Genomic DNA, 27,746 nt, shown 5'->3' with positions numbered 1-27,746 from the left:
AATTATTGCACATTGTCACCATGACTACTCTGCTGAATGTAGGTAAGATACAGTACTGTAATTTCATATTTTTTTCTGTGTTTCTTTTCTCGCAAATCATATATACTGTATTTGTAGTAATTAAATTAAATGGTACCATGTGGTATGTAATTAATATAATTCAATTTCCGGGTTTTCATCTGTTCACCAATTGACACGAGAAGGTGTTATTCCAAATTCTCTTTATGACGATAACTCCTCAGCAACAATATTCTTTTTTTTGCGCCTGCAAGGTATCGTTGTATCGAGATTTTACTGTATTTTCGAACTGGATTGTTTTTAACACATATGCATTTATGAAATAATGACAAATATTTAAATTTGTTGAATATTTCAGATACATGCTCTATGAGTAATTTGAAGTCTTTTGTGGTTAATATCTTATTCTAATTTGGTGGTTTTGTTTTGTTTTTAGTTGAATCTTGCTACTCAGTCTGTGCTCGAAGGTCTGAATGCCTGCCTGGATCACAGAGGAGAAATATTTATTCCTGAATTGGGGCGAACTTTCCATGTTCAGCCTGGTCGTACTCACCTGTTTGGAGCCCAGAACCCAGTAAGGCAAGGAGGTGCTCGAAGAGGTCTTCCACAATCTTTCCTCAATAGATTTACCCAGGTAAATAATAAGAAATGTTTGATATAAGGTCCATCATAAGGAAGGTACAGAGGATATTAAATAGAATACATGCATACAATTTTCTTGTATTTCCTATGGCTTGGCAAACAGATCACGTCCAGTAAATTATACCTTTCACACCCAAAATATCGTCATTTTTGAGCTTCACAAGAAACAACAACATATTTTTGGTATTGTCTTGGTAGTCGTTGTTTTATTGATAATACATAGTGTTACTTTTTTAAGAAGAGCAATCACTTTGTTTTTAGATCACTTTGACATTATTTTTTTAAATGTTTTGAGGGTAAAATGGTTAATTATTATAACCTCTTAAATTCTGGAATCAGATTTAGTTATGTCTGCATTCTCTCTTGCTTATAGGTATACATTGATGCTCTGTCTGATGCCGACTTGGAACTGATCTTGATGTCATTGTACCCAACGTTGGCACATGATCTGGTGGTGCGAATGGTTCAGTTCAATTCCCGATTGGCACGAGAGATTGGTGAGCTGAAGTTGTGGGGCCACCGAGGTTCACCTTGGGAACTCAACTTGAGAGATCTGTGTCGATGGTGCCAAGCACTCACTGAGGACAAAGGGATTCGCGACTTTGGAAGTGATGACTTGGAGGACATTGATATGACAAATGAGACAGGCACTGGAAATGAAACCACACTGAACCCTGGAAGATACGTAGGCCTTGTCTATGTTGATCGTATGAGGACTCTTCAAGACAAAGAGAAGGTTAGTAGCAGTAATCTTTACCAAAGTTCAAAATGTTTTAAGTAGATAACTCTTGCAAAAGAAGGTTAATCCTAAATACTGTAGGATAATGATGACTCTAGAATGGCCACAGCTCAGGAGCTGAAATATCGACTAGACTGGTCACATAAAATATTTGCTCAACTGTGAACCATGTTTAGGTAGGTTTGGTTTCTGTTCTGAAAGTTGTTGTCCTTGAATCAATAGTATAAAATGAGGCGTCAAAAACCCCACCTATAGCAAATAAAATGGACAAAATAATCTTAAGTGTTCTAGATTGGAAGCTTTATAACTAAACCTGAGAAAATGGATTACTTTCTAAACATCCTCAGATTGTTGAAATAAGAACACAATGTGTTAACACTAATTGCTTTACTCTCTTTAATTCTCTAATTTCTGCAGTTGTACCCTCTCAAAAATCTAGATGTGATTGTACCTTATGTGTGAAGCAGCTTATACTACAAAGTTCTCAGTAGAGAAAATTTTTAGGGTGGGAGATTGGTGGTTTTACTTATGGTCAGCATTCTATGTAAACATCATTTAATCCCATGTGAAAAAATCAGTGACCATAATTCTTGCCTTCTCACTGTCAGTGATTTTAATGAGGATGCTTTTTCCATACTTTGCGTTGACTGTCATCGTGGACGGCATGTCAAAATAGATTGTGAGAGTATTAGTTTCAGGAAGCAGAATATTGAAGATTTTACCTGTTAGTTTCAGGAAACAGAATATTGAAAAATTTTGCCTGTTAGTCTTTTTTCTAACTCGCTGCTAAATCAAATGTAATACTTTGTTCATTCCCTGTTCATGTAAAATTAATAGCGGTAACTTTTAATCTGTATGAAGAGTTTGGAAGTTTGATACTTCGCATATTTATAAAATTGTACATTGCACAAGTCCTCCAATAAGCATTTGAAGTATTAATTTATTGCAAATATGTGTAATATTAGTTTTCCTCATGTGTATTATTTTTATTTCACAGGTTAAGGAGATTTATTGCGAGGAGTTTGGTGAGGATTACCCACTTTGTTGCGATACTCCACGAGTTCATGTTGCCCGTGATATGGTATTTGTTGGAGATGTTGCCTTGCCTCGAAATGTAGCTGACAAGGAGATAGATGAACCTAAAAGTGTACCACCACCTTGTGTATGTCCTCCTGAACAACAGCTCCTATTACTGAGGAAGCAGTTCCCTACTCTACAGTCTCTTGCAAAGTGTGTCAACATGAACTGGCTTTCAATTTTGGTAAGTCACCTTATAATTTCTCCATTCTTATTACTTCATAAACTTCCTGATTGTGTTACTGTATCTACCCAAAAATACGTTTACTCTGATTATAAGACAACGACCTATTTTGAAGAGACTTCCTAATAATATTCCTCATCCATTTACCAGTACTATTCCATGCCATCACTATCTTCATCATTACTATGTCTGGCTCCATGGCTAAATGGTTAGCGTGCTGGTCTTTGGTCACAGGGGTCCTGGGTTCGATTCCCGGCAGTGTTGGGAATTTTAATCATCATTGGTGCTGACATGGGGGCTGGATGTATGTGTTGTCTTCATCCTCATCACAACACGCAGGTCACCTACGGGTGTCAAATCAAAAGACCTGCACCTGGCGAGCCAAGTCCTCAGACACATCCCGGCACTAAAAGCCATACGCATACCTGCCAACTTTCCCGATTTAGGCGGGAGACTCCCGATTTTTGACAGTTTTTCCCGCCTCCCGATTATTCTATTATTTCTCCCGATTTTAGCTTATTTTTTGGTGAACTTCAGACATTTGTTTTCAAATCTTGCTGTTTCAGCTTTTTTTACGCCAGTGGCCGGAAGTCCTTCGCTCATTGGCCGCTTTCAAACGAAATATCGACGTTTATTAATGCGCGAAATGTGCGCGAATGTGCGATGTTTATTGAAACCTGTATATCGCGACGCGTATATCGATTGTCAATCTCTCGTTTCGCGTGCTGTTTTCGTGTTCGTTCACATCAGTCTAGACGATTCTAGAGACTAGTCGTTATATATGGAGTCTTTTTTAGTATTTTAGTGACAGAATTTCAATGATAACGACTAGTGACTTTTCTAGAGATTTTAGGAGCCATTTGGAGAAAATTCTGACTAATTTTATCTCAGTATAGAGTTTTGTCTGCACATTGCTCAGAATTTTAAAAAAAAATCTCCGTACCGGCCGTGACTGCAGTAACAAGGGAAAATGCAAGTTTTAATTTTCCGTAATTTCTGTCTGTATGCATATATGTATGTATGTACATATGTACGCCCATCACGAGAAAACGGCCGAAGAGAATTTAATGAAAATCGGTATATAAAGTCGGGGAATAGGTTGCTACAATCTAGGCCATAAATAATTTTATTCACGCCGAGTGAAATGGTAGTTTAGGGGAAGGCCTAAGATGTAATTCTCAAATATTTATATTTTATTGGCCCTGTTGATAAATACTATATAACTAAAGTTATATATTATTAAATTTCGTATCGTTTATGTCCTATACATTTTTACCGTACCGGCTATGATAAGAGATATTCATGAATTTGGATTTTTGTTGCTAAGCCCATATAAGCGCCGAGGTACGAGAAAATGGGAGAACAGAATTTAATGAAAATTGGTATGTTACGTCGGGGAATAAGGAACCACAGTCTATGCTATACATAATTTTATTCACCCTATTCGAAATGGTAGTTTAGGGGAAGGTGCCAGAAATTTAATTTTTGATTACCTATCTTAGCCTATCGAAAATTACTACGTAACTAAGTAATAGAGAATACAATTTCCGATTATTTATGTCTTCAGTTTTAGTGTACCGACTAAAATGAAATTAAATTGTGAAGATGATTATAAGAATGAGAAAAAAGTCATGAAGGAACGATCGCTGGAATAATAACACAAGAGGGAGTCATGAAAGAAAGGAGGACTCGCTTTACATTAGATGCTCTAGTATCACAGAGTCAGAAGAAAACTAAATGTGAAGGCCTGCAGTATAGAAAGCTCATAAAATTGATCAACAATAACATTACATTGGCCATTGTTTGATGTGATGTGCTTTGTGTATTCTTCTGCCATTTATCTCCGATAGATGGGATTACTGCTGCGTACTGTTATTGAGTATAACAGCCTGCCTGAATATTGGCAGAAAGTAACAGGGAAGTTAGATCTCGCTCTTCTTTAGCATGCTATTCCTCTGGTTCATAAATTTTCTGATACTACTGGTATGTAACACACTGGATCAGCATAGTATTCAAGCTATTCAATCCCTACTCTGGGGCAGTGATTGGAATGAGCAGTGTGCACACTTAAACGGAATAATTACGCAGGAGTGTTCACGGCTGTCTGCGTCCTGGTCATTCTAGCTCTGGAACTTTGAACTGTTAGATCGACACCCTGTTATTTTCGTTAAAAGTAAGAAAATGTGCTGTTTTATATTTTTTTGAATATTTCATATGACAGCATTGTTTTTAATCGCAACATTCGTACTGACATTGTAATGACCTATGTTGACACTTCAGTTGGGAAAACTGTAAGGACAGTCTTTCTGAGAATTCCGTAGCAAAGCACGAGTACATCAGCTAGTTATTTGATACAGATAGTATTGCACTTCACATAATTGCACGGAAGCTTGATGCAATATATTAATCTATGCATTTGCTAAGTAAGGACATCTAAGTGCATGACTGATTCACACGTGTGGAGCATGAATTCATGCTATTTTTGGAAATATTATCAGAGACCGATCATCTCACTCACATACTTCCTGTGAGGGAATAGAGATGTGTAATTTTTAGCATTGTAGCTTTGAAACAATAAGTGTTATAAATATATCATAGTGCTGTACTGTGCTAGATGTAGAATAAGCAGTTTTGACCAATAATGTATCTCCTGATTTCTCCTGATTTTCATATTGAAATCTCCTGATTTTTGGTTTTGTAAAGTTGGCAGGTATGCATATGCCATTTCATTTCCATTTCATCATTACTATCATTACCACTGTTTTCAATAGTTCTGATGCTTTTTTCATCTGGACCCTCTTCCCATAAGATATGATCTTCAGACCAATCCATGGCATGGATATGCAACACATTTTGATCCCATTCACAACAATCTCACTGGAGATCCTCCTCCAAGCTGTAAGGATTGATTCTGTCAGGATGGTTGTTAGTTGCTTCTTCAGTTTCTCACCTGGAATAAGGGCATGGTTTCCTTGAAGAAACCAGCTATTTTAGGGCTGCCACAATTATCTTCGAAGGGCTTGTTCACAACAACATCTATTACTTGGAGGTGTGGTATCATGCTAGCAGGAATTATAAGAAAGTCTGAGTTGAGTTTTGAGATCAGGTCCTTTACTTCTGAATGATGTATCCCTAAATAATTCTACATTAACATGCCCCTTTTTCTTTTAGGCATTGAGCCTTGTCTTCATTCTAAAGAATTTTCCACCCATCTAGCATCAGGTCATTCATTATCCATCCTTTTTCCTGGCGGCAACTGAAGACAAGACCAGCAAGCAGCTTCTCTTTCGGCATGGTTTTCTTTGCAGTATCGCATCAGCAAGTAGATTCCACCCATCAGCTAGGGCTCACAGCATGACCATACTTCTTGCCTTCTCAGTGGTTTTAACGAGGATGTGTTTTACGCCGTTTACGTCGACTGACAGGTTGGACAACATATCTAATTGGCATTATCAATTCTCTGAGCAAATATTCATGTTCTTTTCTAAGTTTTACAAGATAATGCTGAAATGTAGCAAGTTTTTCAGCACATCATTGCTGAACTTGCGATACTGCCTATCTACAGTTTATGCCGAAATCCACTTTTGTTCTTAACTTGATTATTTACTCCCTTGTGCATCTCTAGGACCAAGTAGTTTGTAAGTTGGCCACTTTTAGCACCAGCAACTTCCAGAAATGTAATTACGCAGTTTTGCGCTGCTTTTGAAATTGGAAAAAATACTCCATATTTCATTCCACGTTACTCCATCAAGTATTGAATGGGAAGTAATACTGCATATCTGCAGTGGGGTGATTTTTCCACCTTATATTTAATCACATGTCCATTATTGAGTTGGCGGGTTTTTCGTTCGTCATTATAGCTGTTATATAAGATTATTGTCTCATCGTTGCTTCCTATTGCAAGTATGTGCATGATCGTTGAGTTTTGGTGAATATTATGACGTGTACATAAGACGCATTGAGTGTTGTTTCCATTTTATAAGGTGAAATAGAATGGAAGTAGATATGATATCATAAATGACGTGGGGTTTTGTGCGGAATTTATTCGAGTTATGTTTAGCTTCGTTTTTAGTATTGTACCTTCTGCATGATATCAGTTGATGGTTTGTAAATGAAGAGTAATTCTGCAAACATGACACTTGAACATTCAATAACATTCACTGCGGTATTTTAAAAATATGATTTCTTGAAACTTTATTCAAACATCTTGACCAGATTCATAGACTAATTAATACATTACTGCTTACCCATTTTGTCCGAATTTCTTTTATCCAATGCCGTGGATAGCCAGTTACCTGAAAGACAGGTACAGGTTCCATCCAGCAAGCGTATGGATTGCAAATCAACAGGAAATGCAAATGCTGACACTCCAGGTGATGTTCAAGGATGGAAAAGGTAACCTGTTGCTCAGATAGAAGAGTGGTCAAGAAAGAAAGCTCAACATCAGTGAATGCTAGGTGAACTTATGTTGGGTAGAGAATGATCGAAAATCAAGTAGTGCATAATGTGTTAAAAGGTGAAAGAAAACTGGGCTCCCAATGCATATCATAGAACTGTTCATCAACAATTAGAAAACACAATGTAATTAGTGAAAGAGATCGGCAAAAACTTTTGAAAACCTTTGGAAAATTCTGTCTTGGGACCAAAAGAGGACATAGCTTGCAGGTCTAATTGACCACTCATTCTCAAGAAGAACAACATCCCAAGAAGATGAAACATCTTTTAGGCAAGAATCTAGATAGTACCACTTTAAGATAAGTGAAGAAAGATTACCTGTGTGTCCAAAAATGTTTCTAAGGGCCATTTTCTCCAAATCGAGTTAAACCTGGTATAAATTAAACCCGTTTAACTTTAGTACCTAGTTTAAAGTTGAGTCCATTTTCTCCACCAATTTCTGACACTCGTTTAGTTTAAACGGGCGAGCTGTCGTTGGCGCTAACGTTGGCTGCACTGAAGGAATAGTCGAAGGCATGGTCGATTGAAATTGGCCAATCAGAGCCAAGTAATTCATGACCGACATTTTCGTAATATCAGCTGTTTGTGGCGAATTAATGCTATCGTACGTAGTGAATAAAGAACAAATTCGGCGGGATATTAGCTTTACTGATAAATAAATTGTTTACATTTGTGCGAAGTGTTGTGTCATAATTCCACCTCTTGCTGTCTACAATTTATTGGAACGCACTTTTATTTCTTATTTTTCTCTGTCATGCTTTACCATAAACAAGTACCGTGGGCCTAATACGTGTCTTTTGATGTATGTATTGTCTTACGGAACACACGGGAACGTTGAAATATTAAAATCCTGGTCTTTCAGCAATAGGCCTACGGTATTCCTTTCCTCAGAAAATCAACATTTATGTGAATTTCAAGTAAACAAATTCCAAGCATGCTCGGGATCTATCTCCTATCAAAATCCATCGCCCTCGGCCGGGATCAATCTCACAAACCTTGGATCCAGCAGACAGACCACTGAGGATGTATTATTTTGAGATTTATTACTTGATTCCATATTCGTTTATAACATAACCAAGTTCGCGATATGTCGTACTGTATGCATAATACTCTTCTCCCTATAGCATTAATATTTCTATTTCTGGTATGCTGGCAATAGATACGATGAAACATTCTTAACTATAATCTATTCTATTACAAGTTTACTAGCAAGCATGAAATACTTTATTGTTTTTCTGATCCTATAAATATATAATCTAGCGATTAGAAATTGTATACCACCGCCTCTCCTACCGTGCCGGTCAACATTCTGATGGTAAAAATATTTTAGACAAATTAGATTCGAACCGTCTTGTCACGGATCCGGACGATGCTGACTTTACGCTTTAGCGACCACAGCCACCAGGTACCGCATGAAGAGCATACATATTACACGACTTATGTAGGAATATTTTTATGCTTCACATTACAGTATTCATACCACCAACAGTATTTTACAGTATATAATATTATAAGGAGACTGCAATTTAAGGTCTGTGGTCCCCGTTGTTAATGAAAAAAATGCCTGCTGCATCATATCTTAAAGCAACCAGAATCATTGCTTCTAGCGAAATAGCATTATTTCGTGCAGTTGACGTTTTAAATGAATCCTTCTTCGATACTAGACAATCCTTGCTGTTCGCTTATGAATTATAAATCCATCAAAGAACTCCGTTACATCCGATTTTCCAAGATTGTAAACTTTTGTTGGAACGCGGCTTCTTAACCTCTCTTGCACATCAAAATTATTTCCTATTTAACCAAAGCCTTCAATAAATTCTCCCATTTTTCTAATGCTAATACTAGGTTATAATTTTAGTACGTTTTTCATTAAAGTGCTGCAGTACTGGTAGTCAAAACTAACCCTTCTATTAGGAAAATCACAGATAAATTAATAAAATGTCAAGAAGGTTGAATATAAACAGCAGTTTAAACCAACAATATAGAAGGTTTAACTCTGAGCCAGGTTTAAACTTGATACAAAGTTTAAACCAATATGGGGAAAATGAATGTTAGTTTAAACTCAGACTTAAACCAGATTAAAATAAACCTAGCTTAAACTCATTTGGGGAAAACGGCCCTAAGCACGTTAGGAATTAAGGAATGGACTGCGAGGTGCTGGCTTGAAAAAAGCGAGGAAGGAGTGATACCTAGTTCAGAACTGAAATAGAAGGAACCCACTATGAATAAATCATCCACAAAATTAAGTGTTAGATAATTTTTTGATGAACTTCCGAGGTTGCCATCATGTCACTTTAGATGTAGTACTTTAAAACTTTATCTCGAGCTCTATATCCAGTCTCTGGCCTAACTTTATTAGCTATATCAGGAAAGCTGGAAGATCACCAGTCAGTAGAAAAACATTTGAGCAGGCTATCCATAAAATCAATGTCACTTTTTTGTCCCGAAGAAGGATCAATATGACATTTGCTCTGCTTATACAGCAGGTAACTTTGACAAAAGTGAGTACCAAGCATACTTGAGAAGGAAGGCAGAGATGAGGGAGGGAAAAAAAATCAGGATAAACAAGAGTCTGTAAATTAAAAGTTCCATGCTTTTATCAGAAGATCTTCGAGCTATGAATGCTGTGCCCTGTTCGAAAGCAGGTACAAGACGTCTGTTATAGCGAGAATTCATAAAGGCAAAAAATTTACTTGTTATAGCGGATTGTTGTTATATCAGATTTTTTGTAAAAGTAAGGAGAAAAACCCACACACATCAAAATAGGTATGGAACGGCAATCCATTTTTTCAAAACTTGTATTTTCCCAGATTTCCATACTGTGGCTTACTCGTAAGACAACACAAACGCGTATGTTCAGTTTAATTCTGAAAAATTCAAGTAGTATCACTCCAGTGGCTTCTGTGGCAAACATTTCAGTTTTCTTATTCAAACAGTCACCTAACCTAACTTACTATAACCTCATATGTAATAATAATGTTATTTGCTTTACATCCCACTAACTACTTTTAGTTTTCGGAGATGCCGAGGTGCCGGAATTTAGTCCCACAGGAGTTCTTTTACATGCCAGTAAATCTGCTGACACGAGGCTGATGTTTTTGAGCACCTTCATTACCACCGGACTGAGCCAGGATCAAACCTACCAGGTTGGGGTCGGAAAGCCGACGCCTCAACCGTCTGAGCCACTCAGCCCGGCAACCTTATATTTCTCATGAAAACATATTTCAAGTACCAGTAGAGTATTGATGACTTTTTTGCTATAAATTACTCGGGAATAGCCTTTCTGAAATTTAACCAGACGCAAAAAATACAGTTAAACCTTGTAATGCGTTCCTCATTAAGACAGTTTTCTCTCAGCACGTTCGTAAATTCAAAGTCCCGATTCACGTCGTATTAAATCTATTTAAACGTACTGTACCTCACTTATCACGTCACAAATTTTCATTATTACCGCCCACATACCTGCCAACTTTCCTGATTTAGGCGGGAGACTCCCGATATTTGACAGTTCTTCCCACCTCCCGATTATTCTATTATTATTTCTTCCGATTTAGCTTATTTTTTGGTGAACTTCAAACATTTGTTTTCAAATCCCGCCATTTCAGCTTTTTTACTCCAGTGGCCGGAAGTCCTTCGCTCATTGGCCGCTTTCAAACAAAACATCAACGTTTATTAATGCGAGAAATGTATGCGAATGTGCGATGTTTATTGAAACCTGTATATCACGACGCGTATATAGATTGTCAATCTCTCGTTCTCGCGTGCTGTGTTCATGTTCATTCACATCAGTCTAGTCGATTCCATTCTCCTTGGTAGTTTCTAGAGACTGGTTGCTAGATGTGGAGTTTTCTTAGTAATTTAGTGACAGAATTTCAATGATAACGACTAGTGACTTTTCTAGAGATTATAAGAGCAATTTGGAGACAATTCTGACTAATTTTAATTTATCTCAATATAAATAAAATAAGAGTTTTGTCTGTACATTGCTCAGAATTTAAAAAGAATGATATTTCTGTACCGGTCGTGACCACAGTAACAAGGGGAAATGCATGTTTTAATTTTCCGTAATTTCTGTCTATCTCTCCGTCTGTATGTATGTACGCACGCTCATCACGAGAAAACTGCTAAAGAGAATTTAATGAAAATCGGTATATGACGTCGGGGAATAAGTCGCTACAATCTAGGCTATAAATAATTGTATTCATGCTGAATGAAATGGTAGTTTAGGGGAAGGCCTAAAATTTAATACTCAAATATTTATTATTAAGTTGCCTTAAGCATTTTAGTGTATCGACAAGGTGGAAAATAAAAAATAATTAGTTGTGAACTACTACATAACTAAAGTTATATATTATTAAATTTCCTATCATTTATGTCTTATACATTTTTACCGGCTATGATAACAGATATTCTTCATGTTTTTTTTTTTTTTTTTCTCTAAGTCCATATCAGCACCAAGTACAAGAAAATGGGTAAACAGAATTTTATGTAAAGTCAGGGAATAAGGAACTACACTCTACGCTATAAATAATTCACCCTGTTCAAAATGGTAGTTATGGGGAAGGTGCCAAAAATTTAATTTTTATTTACCTATCTTACTGTTACCGGGCGAGTTGGCCGTGCGCGTAGAGGCGCGCGGCTGTGAGCTTGCATCCGGGAGATAGTAGGTTCGAATCCCACTATCGGCAGCCCTGAAAATGGTTTTCCGTGGTTTCCCATTTTCACACCAGGCAAATGCTGGGGCTGTACCTTAATTAAGGCCACGGCCGCTTCCTTCCAACTCCTAGTCCTTTCCTATCCCATCGTCGCCATAAGACCTGTCTGTGTCGGCGCGACGTAAAGCCCCTAGCAAAAAAAAAAAAAAAAAAATATCTTACTGTTCATCAAGGTGGTCCCTGCCCGGGGGAAAGGCAAAAATCTAATTTAGTCAGTTTTTTTTTTCTTTCAATAAAATGATTTAAAAGTCGGTATTACATCGAAGTGGTAGTACCACCCACCCACCAACAGGTAGGGGATACCGTGGGTGTTATTCGCCATTCATTTTCCAAAATATTAAAAATACTACATACCCCCAGGTCTAGGCCCCACCTACAAACTGTCATATGGGCGCCCATGCTGGTCATATCAAAATAAACTACGTAACAAAAGTTATAGAGAATACAATTTCCAATTATTTATGTCTTATTCATTTTTACCGTACTGACTATAATAATACTGGTGGTGATGGTGATTAAATTTTGAAGATGATTATAGGAATAAGAAAAAAGTCATGAAGGAACGATCGCTTGAATAATAACACAAGAGGGAGTCATGAAAGAAAGAACGACTCCCTTTACATTAGATAAAAATTAAATGGTGTATGGCTTTTAGTGCCAGGAGTCTCGGAGGACATGTTCAGCTGGCCAGGTGCTGGTCTTTTGATTTGACACTCGTAGGCGACCTGCACGTCGTTATGAGGATGAAATGATGATGAAGACGACACATACACCCAGCCCCCGTGCCAGCGAAATTAACCAATGATGGTTAAAATTCCTCATCCTGCCCGGAATCGAACCTGGGGCCCCCGTGACCGAAGGCCAGCATGTTAACCATTTAGCCATGGAGCCGGACACTTTACATTAGATGCTCTAATATCTCAGAGTCGGAAGAAAACTAGATGTGAAGGCCTTCAATATAGAAAGCTCATAAAATTGATCACTAACATTACATTGACCATTGTTTGTTGCGATGTGCTTTGTGTATTCTGCTGCCATTTATCTCCGATAGATGGGATTACTGCTGCGTATCAAGTATAACAGCCTGCCTGAATATTGCCGGGAAGTAGCTGGGAAGTTAGATCTCTCTCTTCTTTAGCATGCCATTCCTCTGGTTCAGAAATTTTCTGATACTACTGGTACGTAAAACACTGGATCGTCATAGTATTCCAGCTATTCGATCCCTATTCTGAACAGTTATTGGAATGAGCAGTGTGCACACTTAAATGGAATAATTACACAGGAGTGTTCGTGGCTGTCTGCAGCCTGGTCATTCTAGCTCTGAAACTTTGAACTGTTAGATCGACACATAGTACTTAAAATAATTATAAATGCAGCCAACGCATATGTGTAATGTATTGAATAGGTGGTTGTAAATAAAAGACTTTTATAATTTTAATATATCATCTTCAGTACGGTTCCATTATAAGATTAATTACATGTAACGGTAGTACTTTTCGCTAAAAGTGACAGCATTGCTTTTAACCACAACATTCATACTGACGTCATTGTAATGACCTATGTTGACTTCAGTTGGGAAAACTATAAGGACAGTCTTTCTGAGAATTCCGTAGCGAAGCACGGGTACATAAGCTAGTTATTTGACCCATATAACATTGTGCTTCACATAATCGCGCGGGCGCTTGATGCAATATACCGTATTTACGCGAATAATCTCCACATATTTTTTAAAAAAATTTTGAGGCACAAAATTGGGGTGCGGGTTTTATTTGCGTCAAGGTTGCCAGCACGCTCCTGGCTCACCTAGTTTTCGATGTTGAGTGTACAGTTATGCTTTATGCAACCATAGATGGAAGAAAACTTTCCCCATATGTCATATTTCAGTGGAAAACAATTCAGACTTTTAATTCTAAACTGACTTTACATTTTTTTTTAAATAGTACCGTATTTTACAGAGTAATTTAAATTCAAAATTTCTCCGCGTCACGATAGAACGCGTCGCTTTTCGCACTTTCACTATTTGTATAATCAAAAAATTACTTTATAACTAAATTGTATTTGTACCAATTTATGATGCACATAATACTCACATATACATAAAAACCTCATTTATCCGGCCCTCATTAATCTGGATCTGCGGTTTGTCTGGATCGAAAATAATAAAAATGTAATTTTACTTGTACAGTATTTCTTTTATGGGTCGACTCTTCTTGAATGTCTTTTCCGCCAAGGATAGCTAATGACAGGAACTGAAAGTAATTCGGCCATGGTCTATCAAAGGTATCGTTCTGGCATTTGCTTGGAATTGAGAATGGGAAACTGTGGACTCTTCTGATTTTCTTGACACATTTGCATGCTTTCCCGGATGCTCGGACGTAGACGTAAAGGACTTGTTGAAAAATGCCTGTAATTCAGGCTACAGCATAATGACAGATCAATAAATTATTGCCTCTTGTTACTCAGCAGGTAATGATGAGAGTGATGGTGAATTCGAAAATGAAACCGGCACTCCATCAGAAGACACAATGGCTCGTGGGGAGACAACTATGCAGTTGGACAAACTGATGGCCTATTTAGAATCCCAGACTGAAACCACACCAGCAGAACTGATGTTAGTAAAACGTCTTCATGATCGTGCTGCACGCAAATGCTATACAAATGTGAAACAGAAAAAAAACTCTCAGATTATTTTAGTGCATAAAACAGAGTCGTAAATGTAAGAAAAGTGTTCTTGAAATTTTTTGTACACTTGAAAAGAGGTATTACTGTACAACTTATATTAATAGATTATATAACATGTACTGTATATGTTTTTTTAGTTTTTTTCTGAATTATCCAGATTTTTAATAATCCGGATCAGTTTCGGTTCCACTTAATCCAGATAAACGAGGTTCTTGTGTATTCATCAAAATAAGTAAAAGAGTCCAAATCAAAATTCATAATTACTCACAGCAGTTCGGCGAACGTATCTCCAGTCTGAAAATAAAAATTAACTTATTAAGTTAATTGTCATTGATTTGAACATTAAAGTTAAAATATTACACTTGGAAAAATATCACTGCATTGTTGTGAAATTCCGACTTATCAGTACACAATTTATTGCAAGTCTTCTGTGTCGCTATATCTTGTTTCGGTATCTGCTGTGCTGTCCTTGCCTCTGTTCATACCCGTATTGGATTCTTTGTCTCCCTCTGCCATGCTGCATCATCTTTTGATCCGTGTAGTGCATTTGAAATCCCAGTCCTTTGGAAGCTCTTGGAGACTAGTTTAGGTAGTATAAGATCCCAACTCTTTATCACCCACGAGCATAAGTCCAAGAATGGACGCCTGATATTTCCAACAGGAGTCAATTGCTGATCGCGGCTCATCAACCACTTGTAAAATTGACGTAAGTGGTCTTTAAAGGGTTTATTATTACATACGTCCAATGGCTGCAAAGCAGATGTTAGGCCACCGTGAATGACTACCTGTCGTGTCTTATTTTCACTGAGAAGTTGCTTCAATTTGTTCATGAGGTAACCTCGGATACCATCAAAAATAAGCAGAGCTGGCTGTTCAGTAGTGCACCAGGTCTTCTATCCCAAACAATTTTAACTCAGTCCAGGAAGAGTTCTACATCCATCCAATTCTTCGGTTGCACTCATACGTGAATTCCACGGTGGAAACTGTATCTGCTTAGGCATCATTTTCCTCTTGAAAATTATGTAAGGTGGCAACTTTCTTCCGTCAGCTGTAATGGGTAGCATTGCCGTGCATTGTAATTTATCACTACCGCTGGTTTTTCTAAATACACTCCGTGATCCTTTTAGCTCAATAGTGCTGTTGCGAGGCATATCGATAAAGATTGGAAAATCATCAGCATTACCAACTGGAGAAAGTAAGCATGAAGTTTCCTGGCACAAACGTAAAACAAATCAGTGGAAATTTACAATCTTGTCCGTATAATCAGCCGACAATCTTTGACATAGTGCTGTTCTTTTTTGAACCTGGGACCCCGTGACCGAAGGCCAGCACGCTAACCATTTAGCCATGGAGCCGGACACTTTACATTAGATGCTCTAACATCACAGAGTCGGAAGAAAACTAGATGTGAAGGCCTTGAATGTAGAAAGCTCGTAAAATTGAACAACAGTAACATTACATTGACCGTTGTTTGTTGCGATGTGCTTTGTGTATTCTGCTGCCATTTATCTCCGATAGATGGGATTACTGCTGCGTTTGGTCCGCGAGATTGTGTCGTCGGATGAACCTCATAATCCACCCATGACTCGCCTTAAACCGAGTTGTTGTGTTTGTGTGCTACCTCCGTGCCTTCATTTGTAACATTTCATATGATACATTGCAACCATTGTTATATACTTCATTGGTGTACACAAACATTTCTTCTTCAATTCTAGGAAGCTTCCCTGTTTTAGCACCTCTAAAAGCGTGTCTAGAAAGGTTTGCATTTTTTAGCTTTTCTTTTAATTTCCTTTATCTTTCTGCAGCTCTGTTTCCATGCTATTCAACAAAGACAATTGCGCTTAACTTGAAGCCTGCAGAATAGTTTCTATAGTTACCCATAATCGCTAATAAATGCTTCACACTTTAATGTGTTGCTATGAAATTCTTTCTTAATTTTTCTAATATTTTGCGAGAATTTATTCCTGATATTTTTTAGGTCGATAGCATTTTCTGATGTATGGGCTTGGAATTTTGCCTGATGTCTCTCCTTATGAATTTCATCACATTCTGTCGTCCACCAGGCATGTTTTTTACAAGGGTTCAATGTAGCTAAATTTTCAGCTTGTTTTTTGAGAACTGGGATCAATTCTTCAAGGTCATCTGTCAGTTTTATTGTTTGCGTGACTTCCTTATATTTGTCATTTTTTATTAACTGGTGTGGGTCATAATTCCTCTTTACTTTATTAGTTTTCATATTATTATTCTTCTTTAGTGGTGTGAATTTAAGTTTAATTGTGACAATGTAGTGATCAGAACCAGCTTCTATTCCTCTTAATACTTTTACATAATAAATTTCCTTACGGAAATATTTATCCATACAAACATGGTCTAGCTGCCAGTCCCCTTTCCTCCAATCAGGATGTTTCCAAGTTTTAAGCTTGTTTGGTTTTCTTTTGAAATATGTTGATTTAGATATAAGGTTATGCTCTCTGCAAAGTTCAACAAGTCGTTGGCCATTCTTGTTTGTAAATTCATGTGGAACCCATTTTCCAATTATATCGCTATACTTTTTTTTTCCCTTCCTAATTGCCATTAACGTCCCCTAATAAAATTATAACATTACTTTTATTTACTTTGTTTATTATGTGTTCAAGGAGATTCCTAAATTTATCCACTTCTCTCTTTGTTTGTGTTAGAACATTTTTTCATTAGTAGGGGCAGGCATTATTGTGTAAATTTTGTTTTAAAGGTGAGAATTGCAATTCTTGTTGATATTCCTTGAAAATCAATTATAGAGACTATTATTTTTTAATTCTCTATAAATCCTGTTCCAAATTGCGGACATTGATTCTTAACTCCTCGGTCAGGTATCCCATTGTAAATTTTATAACCTTGTGACGCAAAAGGTTCTTCCATCGTGTTTCTTATTTCTTGAAGGCCTACTATTAAATTTTTTTGTTTATCTAATTCATCTGTATTCCAATTTTACTGAGAGAATTAATATTGTGTGTTGCAATGTACTTAATTTGTTGATGTTTAATCCTCTTAAGTTTAGTTGGTTGCAAATGCTCCGACTCATTGCTGTCTCTCAGTTGGCTACCCACCGAATCTGAAGTAGCCTTCTCCTAAAGCCCGATTGGACAGGATGATGCAATTACTTTCCTAAAAGACTTTGCCATATTGACTATCGAAGGTAATGAACCTTAAGTGGAGCAAGCTCTGATTTACAACTATGGTTGTTAACCACAGAGGTGGTTGTGTGTTTGCTCCCCGAGAGCAGCAACGATTATGCTTTGAAATTAATTCGATTTAATGTATTGAAAATAAAGGATTCGACAATTATGCTGTGGCGACGATTGTGTACTTTACTTAGATGAAATTCCAAGTTCCCATGGAGGGAATTGGATATTTTTCCACCAATAGAGCATGTCAAAAATCAGATGTAAAGCTTTTTTCAGGCGTTTTTCTCTATCAACTAGCACCTCGTCTAATTCCCCCTGCAGAGGTGTTTGGAATTTAATCCAGTCATTTGGTACACAGTCTAGTAATTAGAAATTTACACCACCATCTCTCCTACCATGCCAGCCAACATTCTGTTGAATTTTTTTTTCCACCGATGCAAACAATGGTATCAGATCATATAGACTTGTTGCCTTAATAGTCACGGCCACCACGTGGAAATAAGTCACTTAATCATGATTAATCTATTAAGATGATGTTTCAATACAGCTCTAAATGAATATTGGTCTCAATTGAGTTCATTGAAAGAGATTTTCCTTTGTCATAATATAGAGCATTTCTTTCACTCCATGCAGGGCAGGTTACTGTTCTTCAGATATGAGTGTGATGGAGAGTACACTCTTGGTCCCACAGTATAGGAATATTCCAAACATCATTACTACTATATGTAGCAAATTTTCAAGCAGTATTCCAGTCAATCAGTCACTACTGATCTGCATTTAGGACAGCCGCCCAGGTGATAGATTCCTTATCTGTTGTTTTCCTAGCCTTTTCTTAAATGATTGCTAAGAAATTGGAAATTTATTGAACATCTCCCTTGGTAAGTTATTCCAATACCTAAGTCCCCTTCCTATAAATGAATATTTGCCCCAATTTGTCCTCTTGAATTCCAACTTTATCTTCATATTGTGATCTTTCCTACTTTTAAAGACACCACTCAAACTTATTCGTCTACTGATGTCATTCCACCCCATCTCTCCACTGACAGCTCAGAACATACCACTTAGTCGAGCAGCTCGTCTCCTTTCTCCCAAGTCTTCCCAGCCCAAACTTTGCAACATTTTTGTAACGCTACTCTTTTGTCGGAAATCACCTAGAACAAATCGAACTGCTTTTCTTTAGATTCTTTCCCAGTTCTTTTTTCCAGTTCTTCCTGTTTTAAGTAGAAGTTACTGATAGAAGTAAGTAAATAGTGTGATACTGGTATAGTACTATATGTATAGTGGAATCTCATTAGCACATTTTTGAAGTGGCTAAAAATGTTCATATCATACACAGGAAAACATACTACTAAGAAAAGAAAAATTTACAATTTGTTGTGTGTTTAGACTGGTGATGTGATAAGTTCGTCACTAGTGCCCATGCATAAGAATGATCTATTGGCTGCCAACCCTTTCTTCCATGAATGGGAGATTGAGAAGAAAAGCAAGTTAAATAGGAGAATAAAACTGTGGTGATAATTATAAGCTTCACAGTAGTGATATCAGCTTGTAGCTGTAAATAGATCACTCATTTTTGTAGATGTGGAGCTTACTTTACAAGAAGTACGCTTCCGTGCTGCCCCTAAGTTGGCTATCATATTTGTGCAGAAGTCTCCTGTTTTATGTGGTAATATGGAGTTTCCCCCCTGTGGGTGGGGGATGCAGACGAAGAATACACCCACGGTATCCCCTGCCTGTCGTAAGAGGCAATTAAAAGGGGCGACCAAGGGATGATTATAGAACCATGAAACAGCTTGTGGTTAGTACCATGACGTGGGGAACTCCATGAGTTGCGTTTACTTGCAAGTAGTACCACTATGTTAGGTTCACAATAGGTTTGTGATTAGTAGCAACAGAGAGTGAATCTGTACGTGTTTTCCAGAACCTGTGATTAGTACCATTGTGAGAAACACCACAGGTCTGGGCATTGCCTACGATTAGTACCATTATATGAGCGACACCGTGGTTCAACATTGCCTGTGATTAGTACCCACTATAATGAGAAACACCATAGGAGTACGGGTGCCTATGAGTGGCGCCATTATGTGAGAAACACCATAGGTGTGCATTACTTGTGCGACGTACAATACTTATGAGTAGTACCATAATGTGTGGAACACCGTGAGTCTATGCTACTTTTGATTAGTACTGCAACATGACAAATACCATGGTTCTACTTTACTAGCAATAAGTACGATTATGAGGGGCCGTTGATCTGGATTTTGGACCCCTTTAGACAAGCATTTCGATTCAGCAGACTTATGCTTTAGAAGCTATCCCTTGGTCAGTAATGCTATTGTTGATGAAAGTTGCTGGGTCGGATCCACTGATTGTTTTAAATCATATTCATCCATTCATTCTTCATCACATATTTTATTCTGGTCAGTGAATGATTTTGAACTTTTCAATTGTCATTACATTTTGTCTCATGTTATTTTAAGAGGTATAATCCTTTAGACTTTAAAACCCCTCACCTAGGTTTTCTGTTAATTGCCAAAATAGTCTGGTGTCTTGAAATGATTTTAGACTGCATGTATCCTTTAGGTGGGCCCTTCTGCTAGTGGAAAAACTAGTGCCGTTCGACTGCTGTCTCAGTTAGCTGGTCGGGAGCTCAAGACGTTGTCTATTAACTCAGCCATGGACACCACAGAGATCCTCGGTGGATTTGAACAGGTAAGAAAAGCAACAATTCTAAAGAATATTTTAAAGAAAAATTTTGTCTGTGAAAAAGCAGCTGCTTGTTCAAAATGTTTTTATTAGTCAGTTAGAAAATAAAAACATTGTGGATATTGTTGTAATTGCTTTCGAAAATATCAAGGGAGGCACACTATTCTTGGACACTGTCTGTGATACCAAGCCTGGTCCACCCAAAGGAACACAATCAGTGTTGATGGCTTATTAATTTAAAGCTGCCATTGCATTTTAATGGGAACAACCAATTACACAAATTACTGAAAACATTAAGCAAGGACGGCCAAATGTAAAGAGAGTTTAGTGTTAGTAGTGCAAGTAATTTAAGACAAACTCCATTTCTTCTCATACTGGTATGTTTATATAGTACATAACCTATTCAAGGTCTTCTCATATTTTTCTTCTTAGCCCTCCCCCAAGGCTTGTTTCTGATTCTGAGCTTCATTAAGGTAGCGGCCTTCATCAAGAACTAGACCTTATACAAAGAGAGCTCATCTGTAAGGATCTGTTTTTTTTTTTTTTTTTCTTTGTCCCCTCTACTGATATTGGCTTATCATTTTGTTTATCCTTTGCTTATGTTCCTATTCTTCTTTCTGCCTTCCTTCCTTAAAACATGTGTTAATGGAAAAGGATTTTTAAGATTAAAAAAAAAATGGATGTGAGAGAAAAATGTAAATGATCTTCGCAAATACAACCCCCCCCCCTCCATGGTACTACAGCCCTTGAAGGACCTTGGCCTACCAAGCGACCACTGCTCAGCCCAAAGGCCTGCAGATTACGAGGTGTCGTGTGGTCAGCACAACGAATCCTCTCGGCCGTTATTCTTGGCTTTCTAGACCAGGGGCTATCTCACCATCAGATAGCTCCTCAATTCTAATCACGTAGGCTGAATGGACCTCGAGCCAGCCCTCAGGTCCAGGTAAAAATCCCTGGCCTGGCCGGGAATCGAACCCGGGGCCTCCGGGTAAGAGGCAGGCACGCTACCCCTACACCACGGGGCCGGCTTCGCAAATACGGGTTGGGATAAAAGTCACTTTCTTCCAAATTTTGTCTATAGAGTACTTGATCATGCATGAACATACAATACAGCTGTCATTACCCTATGTGTAAGTGTTGGAGAGTTGGTAGCTACCGTATTTACTCGCATATTAGACCCCATTTCCCCCCCCTCCCCCACTTTTACAGCCAAAAAAACATAAAATGGGGTCCAATATGTGATAACCTCAAATTTTGTGCAGTGAACACATGACTTCTAGGCTATAAAGAGCTATAAATTTTACATGTAAGTATTCCACACTATTCTTTAACAAACCTGTGAATGTATTTGAGTTATACTGGCTAGTTTTGCTGGAAGGCAGTATTTCTAAATGTAAAAAGTTAATAAATGGTGAACACGATTTTCAGGCATACATATGAAGTTAATATAATCCGTTTTAGTTACTCAAAGCACGTCATTCGTTTCATCTCATTAATTCCTCTGATGGGGTCGACACCAGAAAGGACATACGGTCGTAAAAACTCACTATGAGATTCATCTCCCTTCATACTCAACCCCGTATAGAGAAAAGGGATAAGGGTATCGTATTATATTATGCAATAACTCAATGGCCAGTCATTTGTCTCTGTCAGTTGAGCAGTAGGCCTACCACATAAACCTGATCACTGCTTTCATTTTAATTGTCATGTTAACTTCCCCTCTACCGGCATGTTGTCATTCCAAGCGACATCGTCTTCACTGCCATGTCGTCACTCGTCAGCCATGCACTACAATAGAGACCGAGAGCATTTGAGGTCTCATCTTTTTGAACCTTATAAAAATAGTTTCGTTCCCGACTATAGAGTCCAAACTGTGTGAAGCTATTCCCAAATGGTTTCTGGAGATAGTCTCTGATATTCCCAGCTGGCTTTTCCTTTCTCACACCAGGCAAATGATGGGACTGTTCCTTAATTAAGGCCACAGTCGCTACTTTCCTAATCCTAGACCTTTCCCATCCTTGCATTGCCGAAAACCTTTGATGTGTTAGTGCGACCTTAAACAACTGGCAAAGAAGAAGAAGAGGTAAAAATAAAATGCACATGGTGTTTTTTTAGAAAACTGGATTTTAAATACACATGCTGGGCTTTATTTGGTGATAGGACTAACCATTTGCCAATGATTAGTATTTTTCAGATAAAACTTGCACAGTGTAAATAACTACATATTGATGGCCGTCATTTTGAAAAATTAAAATAGGTTTGTATTTGAAATGAAAATCTGAGGCATATCCTTACCAAATTTCAGCTTAATTGGCCAAGTAGCATAGGTGTGAGTGAGCGAGAAATGAAGAAACAGCGTCTGATTTTAATCCACTGCGCAAGATTTTTAAAAATAGTTTTGCAAATATTATATTTTCATGCCAAAATTTTGAAACAAAACATAGCAAAATGTACTAGTCATTTAGTTCCATACCTCTGATTATGAAATCATTGAAAAGTGAATCTGACCATCGCCTTCTTTGTCTTCCTCTACCTCTTTTACCGTCCAGACCCAGTCCGTCATTCTCTGAGGTAACCTATCCTCTTCTATTCGCCTCACACGACCCCACCACCGAAACCAGTTCATATGCACAGCTTCATCCATCAAGTTTATTCCTAACTTAGCCTGTATCTGCTCCTTTGAGTATCCTCCTGCTATTGATCTCACCTTTTTTTTTTTTACCAGCAATCATTCTCACTACTTTCATGTCTGTAACTTCTAACTTATGAATAAAATATCCCGAATCCACCCCACTTCCATTCGCATACAGCAGAATCGGTCTGGTACATATAGGTATCGTTCGGCATACCTAGCTACAGTACTTCTTTTGCTGCCATTACTGATTATTTTGTGTGTACACATGAATGGCTCAGCTTATACTCCGGGTGCTTGTGAATGGGTTACAGTTCACTCAGGTTTTATTTTCGTAACCATTCGTATTTCAGGATCTAAAATACAGAGAGAAATATTGAGCTCCATACCTGCATTTAACTGCTGTTTTGTTCTTGTGATTCAAGAAGTGTATCTAGCACTTCTTATTGCTCTAATTGTGTTGAACATTCTTGTAATAATTTTTTTGGAAGGATAACAGTACAGTCTCAGTACTGTGCAAACATTTATATGGGGATAGCAGAAAACTGTTTATGTATTGTTCGTTTTCCTGATTTTAGATATCATCGCATCTGAATGATGTAGACCTTCAGAATTTTCATATCACTACCCAGATAATGCATTTCATTCTGCTCATTCTCCTTCCCAGTTATTAATCCTGTCTTTCTTTGACTTCACTTAGGATATATTAGTTTTTCTAATCATTTTTCCTTCTTCAAGAGCTCTAGACTATCTTGTGATCAATAGCTCATTATCTGACTGTGAGATTGAAAATCTGGAACTTGTGACAGGACAATTCTTTTAGATTTTGTAATTAAAAGGAGATATCTTTTCATTCTTGTTTCTTAATGAACGCATTTTCCATTAATTTTATTCTCTTCATATTCAGCATCTGTTAGCTGAGATTGATATCTATTTGAAATTGCCTTCATTACTGTTGCCTTAATCTGGCATTGGCCTGCAAATCTGTTCATTTTTGTACGTTTTGATTTTGAAGCAATGTGGAAGCTGTATCTGTGTACTTCTCGAGTATCCTCTAAAAGGGTAGGTGACGTGTTCCGTTGTGTAGCTAAGTCTACGTGAACGACTGTATGATGGTATTCACTGTTCCATGTTGCTTCCATGTGGTCATTTTCATGCTCTTTTGGCACTAATTCATCTGGTAGTCTCATTAGTAAGTGTTTTACTACATGTTGTATTGCATGCTTTGTGTTTGTATTGAAATGGCTTCGAAAGCAGATCGCATAATGACATGGAGCACGAGACCGGACTACGACGTCCGGAGGTCGAGTCCTGTCGCGCAACTTGGCATAGACTTTGAGGTAAAGATTAGACAAGTGCAAGGGGTGGCCATGGGTTTTCATTTTTTTTAAAAATGCTATTTATTCGGGGTGTCGACCTAAGAAGATCTTTTGCCCCTACTTTGCACCATATGTTGTGAACCTGCGTGTATTTGGAAATGGTGGAAGTGTAAAGTGTTGAATGTGAGGAATGGAACATTAAGGACGACACAAACACTCAGTCCCCAAGCCAGGGATATTAATCATTTACAATTAAAAGACATTACCCGGCCGGGAATCGAACCTGGGGCCGTCGGATGACAGGCAGACGCGTTGCCCCCCACACCGCGGGGCAGGACTGGCTACAGGTTAATTTGACTCTGGTGTCCTATATGACAGCCATTAGAACGTGTTGGTGAATGTCGGCGCGTTGGGCCAATTTTTTGATATTGAAAGCTATACTAGACTATAAATAAATAATGTGCGGTGCCGTTTCGTCATCGCCCAGATGTTCTCATTTGGACTCGAGACTGTCCCTCAAGGAAACCAATAGAAAAGCTCGACCTAGTCCTGTCTTGCGTTCTTGAGCTAACTGGAACTTGCGGACCCGAGATTGGTTCTTCTGGAGACGAGTAGCACCCCTCGGAAGGAATCGTGGTGAAAGAGAGGAGCTGGAATGAAGTAAGTGGAAGCAACAGGGGCCTATCGTCAGCACTCCTCGCCGACAATTTGTGAAACCCTGGTGGATTAGGTGGTGGTTTATGATATCAAACCCAGAGGAAGTTGTGAATTCCTCCAGAAAACCTTCAGTGGTGAACGACGGTCCTGTAAAGGTACACACTGAGGCTAACATAAAACAAACGGCTCAGAAGTTAACGATAACTTGCGACGTCATTCATGAGTATATCAGGTGGTTCTCCCGCCCCGTTCGATTTAGTTTTATACATACCGCCGCGTTTACTACAGTTCTGAAATACATCGGCCTCTCTCCCTAAACTGTGGTAATATAACGAGATGTCTGATTACAGGCTGAAAATCAGTAGGAATCATGAGTGCCAGAATTAATTCATTCTGAGTAGCCCAAATGAACCCGTAAATCGAGAATAGATACGAAGAATGTTTACCTTAGAAGAGGAGATGCACACACAGGCCAGGAACAGGTACTGTATAGGCTAGATGTCAAGCCTCGCGGTGCGGTGGGAATTGTGATAGTGGACGGTGCTCGAAGGTTCGAATCCCACGCAAGGTTTCTTTTCCAGCCAGTTTTCACAGACTGATTTGTTTATTTGGCCCCGAAAAGGACCATAGGTATGGTGGCGTATGGCATGGAGCTGTTTTGAAAGAGGTTAGGAAACATGTGACGTGATTTCAGCTACCTACGTCTTGTAACATAGCACCTCCTCGACCAGACGATACAGAACTGCGCGCGATGTTTTGAGGACCGTCTGGCATGTTGGAACATCTCCGGCGTAACGGATCGGCATGCTTCGATGATGAGCTGTCTAAGGTGATTCGGATTGCTCGGCTCCCTTGTATACACCAGTTGTTTTACATGGTCCCTCAGGGGGGGAAAATCCAGGGGTGTAAAATTGGGCGCTCTGACGGGCCAGGGGACAGGTCCTCCCCTTCCTATACATGTATTAGGATATGTCGCATGGAGATGGTGCCGCGTACGGTGGAGCTCTGTGATGTTCAAACATTATCTAGCAGCGGTCAAGAAGAGGCACATGTTCCAAGAACGGTGTCAGGTCATCTTAGAGAAACCGCAGATAGCGTTCTTCGAGATTTATTAACAGACCTCTAAAACCGCGCAGATATATTTGAATGAAATTCACCTATATTTTTATCAAGGGTGACAATTTTCTGCTTCTGAACAATCGAGATCACAACAAATGTATGACATGGATGTATCAAGCGAAGTTTTTCGACCTTCGGATGACAATCGTCACGAACTTTCTGGAGTGAGCAAGCAAATGACCAAAGTTACTGGTGTGAAGAGCGGCATTTCACAATTTCCCGCAACCCCTAAAAAAGACTTACGATGGTAGGTCGCGCGACTGTAATATTTGCAGTCATAACGTGCCAAACTCGCTGTACCTCATGACCATGATGGCATTACGTGATAGCGCATGCTTGCGAAGTATTCTGCTTGTGAACATCAGTGGTTGTTGCTTCAGCAGCCTGTTCCTATGCTATAGATGACTGCATGCGGAATGCCTGTATTCTATTGTGTGTTTAGCAAAATGACTTGTAACCTTGCCTGGCTGGCGTGCTGGCCTCTGGTCACAGAGGTCCCGGGTTCGTTTCCCGTCAGGGTCGTGAATTTTAACCATAATTGGTTAATTCCCCTGGCACGGGGACTGGGTGTATGTGCCGTCTTCATCATCATTTCATCCTCATCACGTCGCGCAGGTCGCCTACGGGAGTCATATCAAAAGACCTGCACCTGGCGAGTCGAAGTCCTCAGACACATCCCGGCACGAGAAGCCATACGCCATTTCATTTCACTTTTAACCCTCATGCTGCAGTAAAGATCCTGGTAAATGAGGTGATACAGAATTACCAAGCCGACAATTCGCCTCCAATATACATGGACTACATTTACGAAATAAAAAACATACGCCTCAACCCAGGATCGACCCCTCGACCTCCTGCATGCTTACCCAAAACTCTATCCACTGCACCAACCGTACAGCACGACTAATATGTGCTGACAGAGGTAGTTACCCTACATGTGGTTACAGTGTTGCCAGATTGCCACTCTACAACATCCTTTTTCTGCCGGATATACGAACTTTTGCGAGAGGCATTTTTTTATTGGTGGCATGTGAGGAGTCGCGCTGCGACGCCCGAGTGCGCGAGTGTCGGTTCACCTGTATATACACTACAGTATTGTTATTATTGGAGAACAGGGTGGTGTGGCGGCTTAGCTGCTTGCCTTCATCTCGGCGACCTTTGTTTGATTCCCGGTGGTGCTGGGATGGGATTCTCAGCTGAAAATCCCGTGGTGTCAGGAAGTGTATGCGATCTTAAATTCCCGGTCACAACTCTTTCGTATCTCAGTTCGTGCAGGGACCCTGATCAAGTGGGATAGGCCTAAGCTGCGGAAGATGATTATTATGATTATGGTTAACATTATTTGGCTACCAGCAACAATCATTTCTTCTTTCTGGTATAATCGCAGTATACTCGTACTTCCGGGGCACGAAAGTAAAACAGTTGGATTTTGGGGGTACGCCAACCAAAATGTTTCAATACCGCTGATATAACCTGATATACTAATCCACAATTTGCCTCGTTAAGAACAACCCGGAAACAAATTCCCCCCTTAGAATTACCGGTGTTAGCTTGGTATTTGAACTTTGAATCTCAGAGTGATTCAGCTTCTTCTACTTAACTTCTAGAATTGATGGTGAAATATTGTGCTGTAAAGT

General features: G+C 38.7%; 1 protein-coding gene across 1 annotated transcript in view; it reads left to right on the top strand.

Moving 5' to 3' along the window:
* The window catches only part of LOC136866716 (midasin), a 425,839-nt gene that overhangs the window by 152,890 nt on the left and 245,203 nt on the right, over positions 1-27,746 (top strand). Inside the window, exons 22-25 of the mRNA XM_067143861.2 lie at positions 455-652; positions 1,034-1,396; positions 2,397-2,660; positions 20,260-20,388. Of these exons, the coding sequence (XP_066999962.2) occupies positions 455-652; positions 1,034-1,396; positions 2,397-2,660; positions 20,260-20,388 (954 nt within the window). The remainder of the gene's footprint in view (positions 1-454; positions 653-1,033; positions 1,397-2,396; positions 2,661-20,259; positions 20,389-27,746) is intronic.

This window comes from Anabrus simplex, chromosome 1 (genome assembly GCF_040414725.1).
Source record: "Anabrus simplex isolate iqAnaSimp1 chromosome 1, ASM4041472v1, whole genome shotgun sequence".
Classification (NCBI taxonomy): domain Eukaryota; kingdom Metazoa; phylum Arthropoda; class Insecta; order Orthoptera; family Tettigoniidae; genus Anabrus; species Anabrus simplex.
This window is presented reverse-complemented; position numbering and strand designations above follow the sequence as displayed.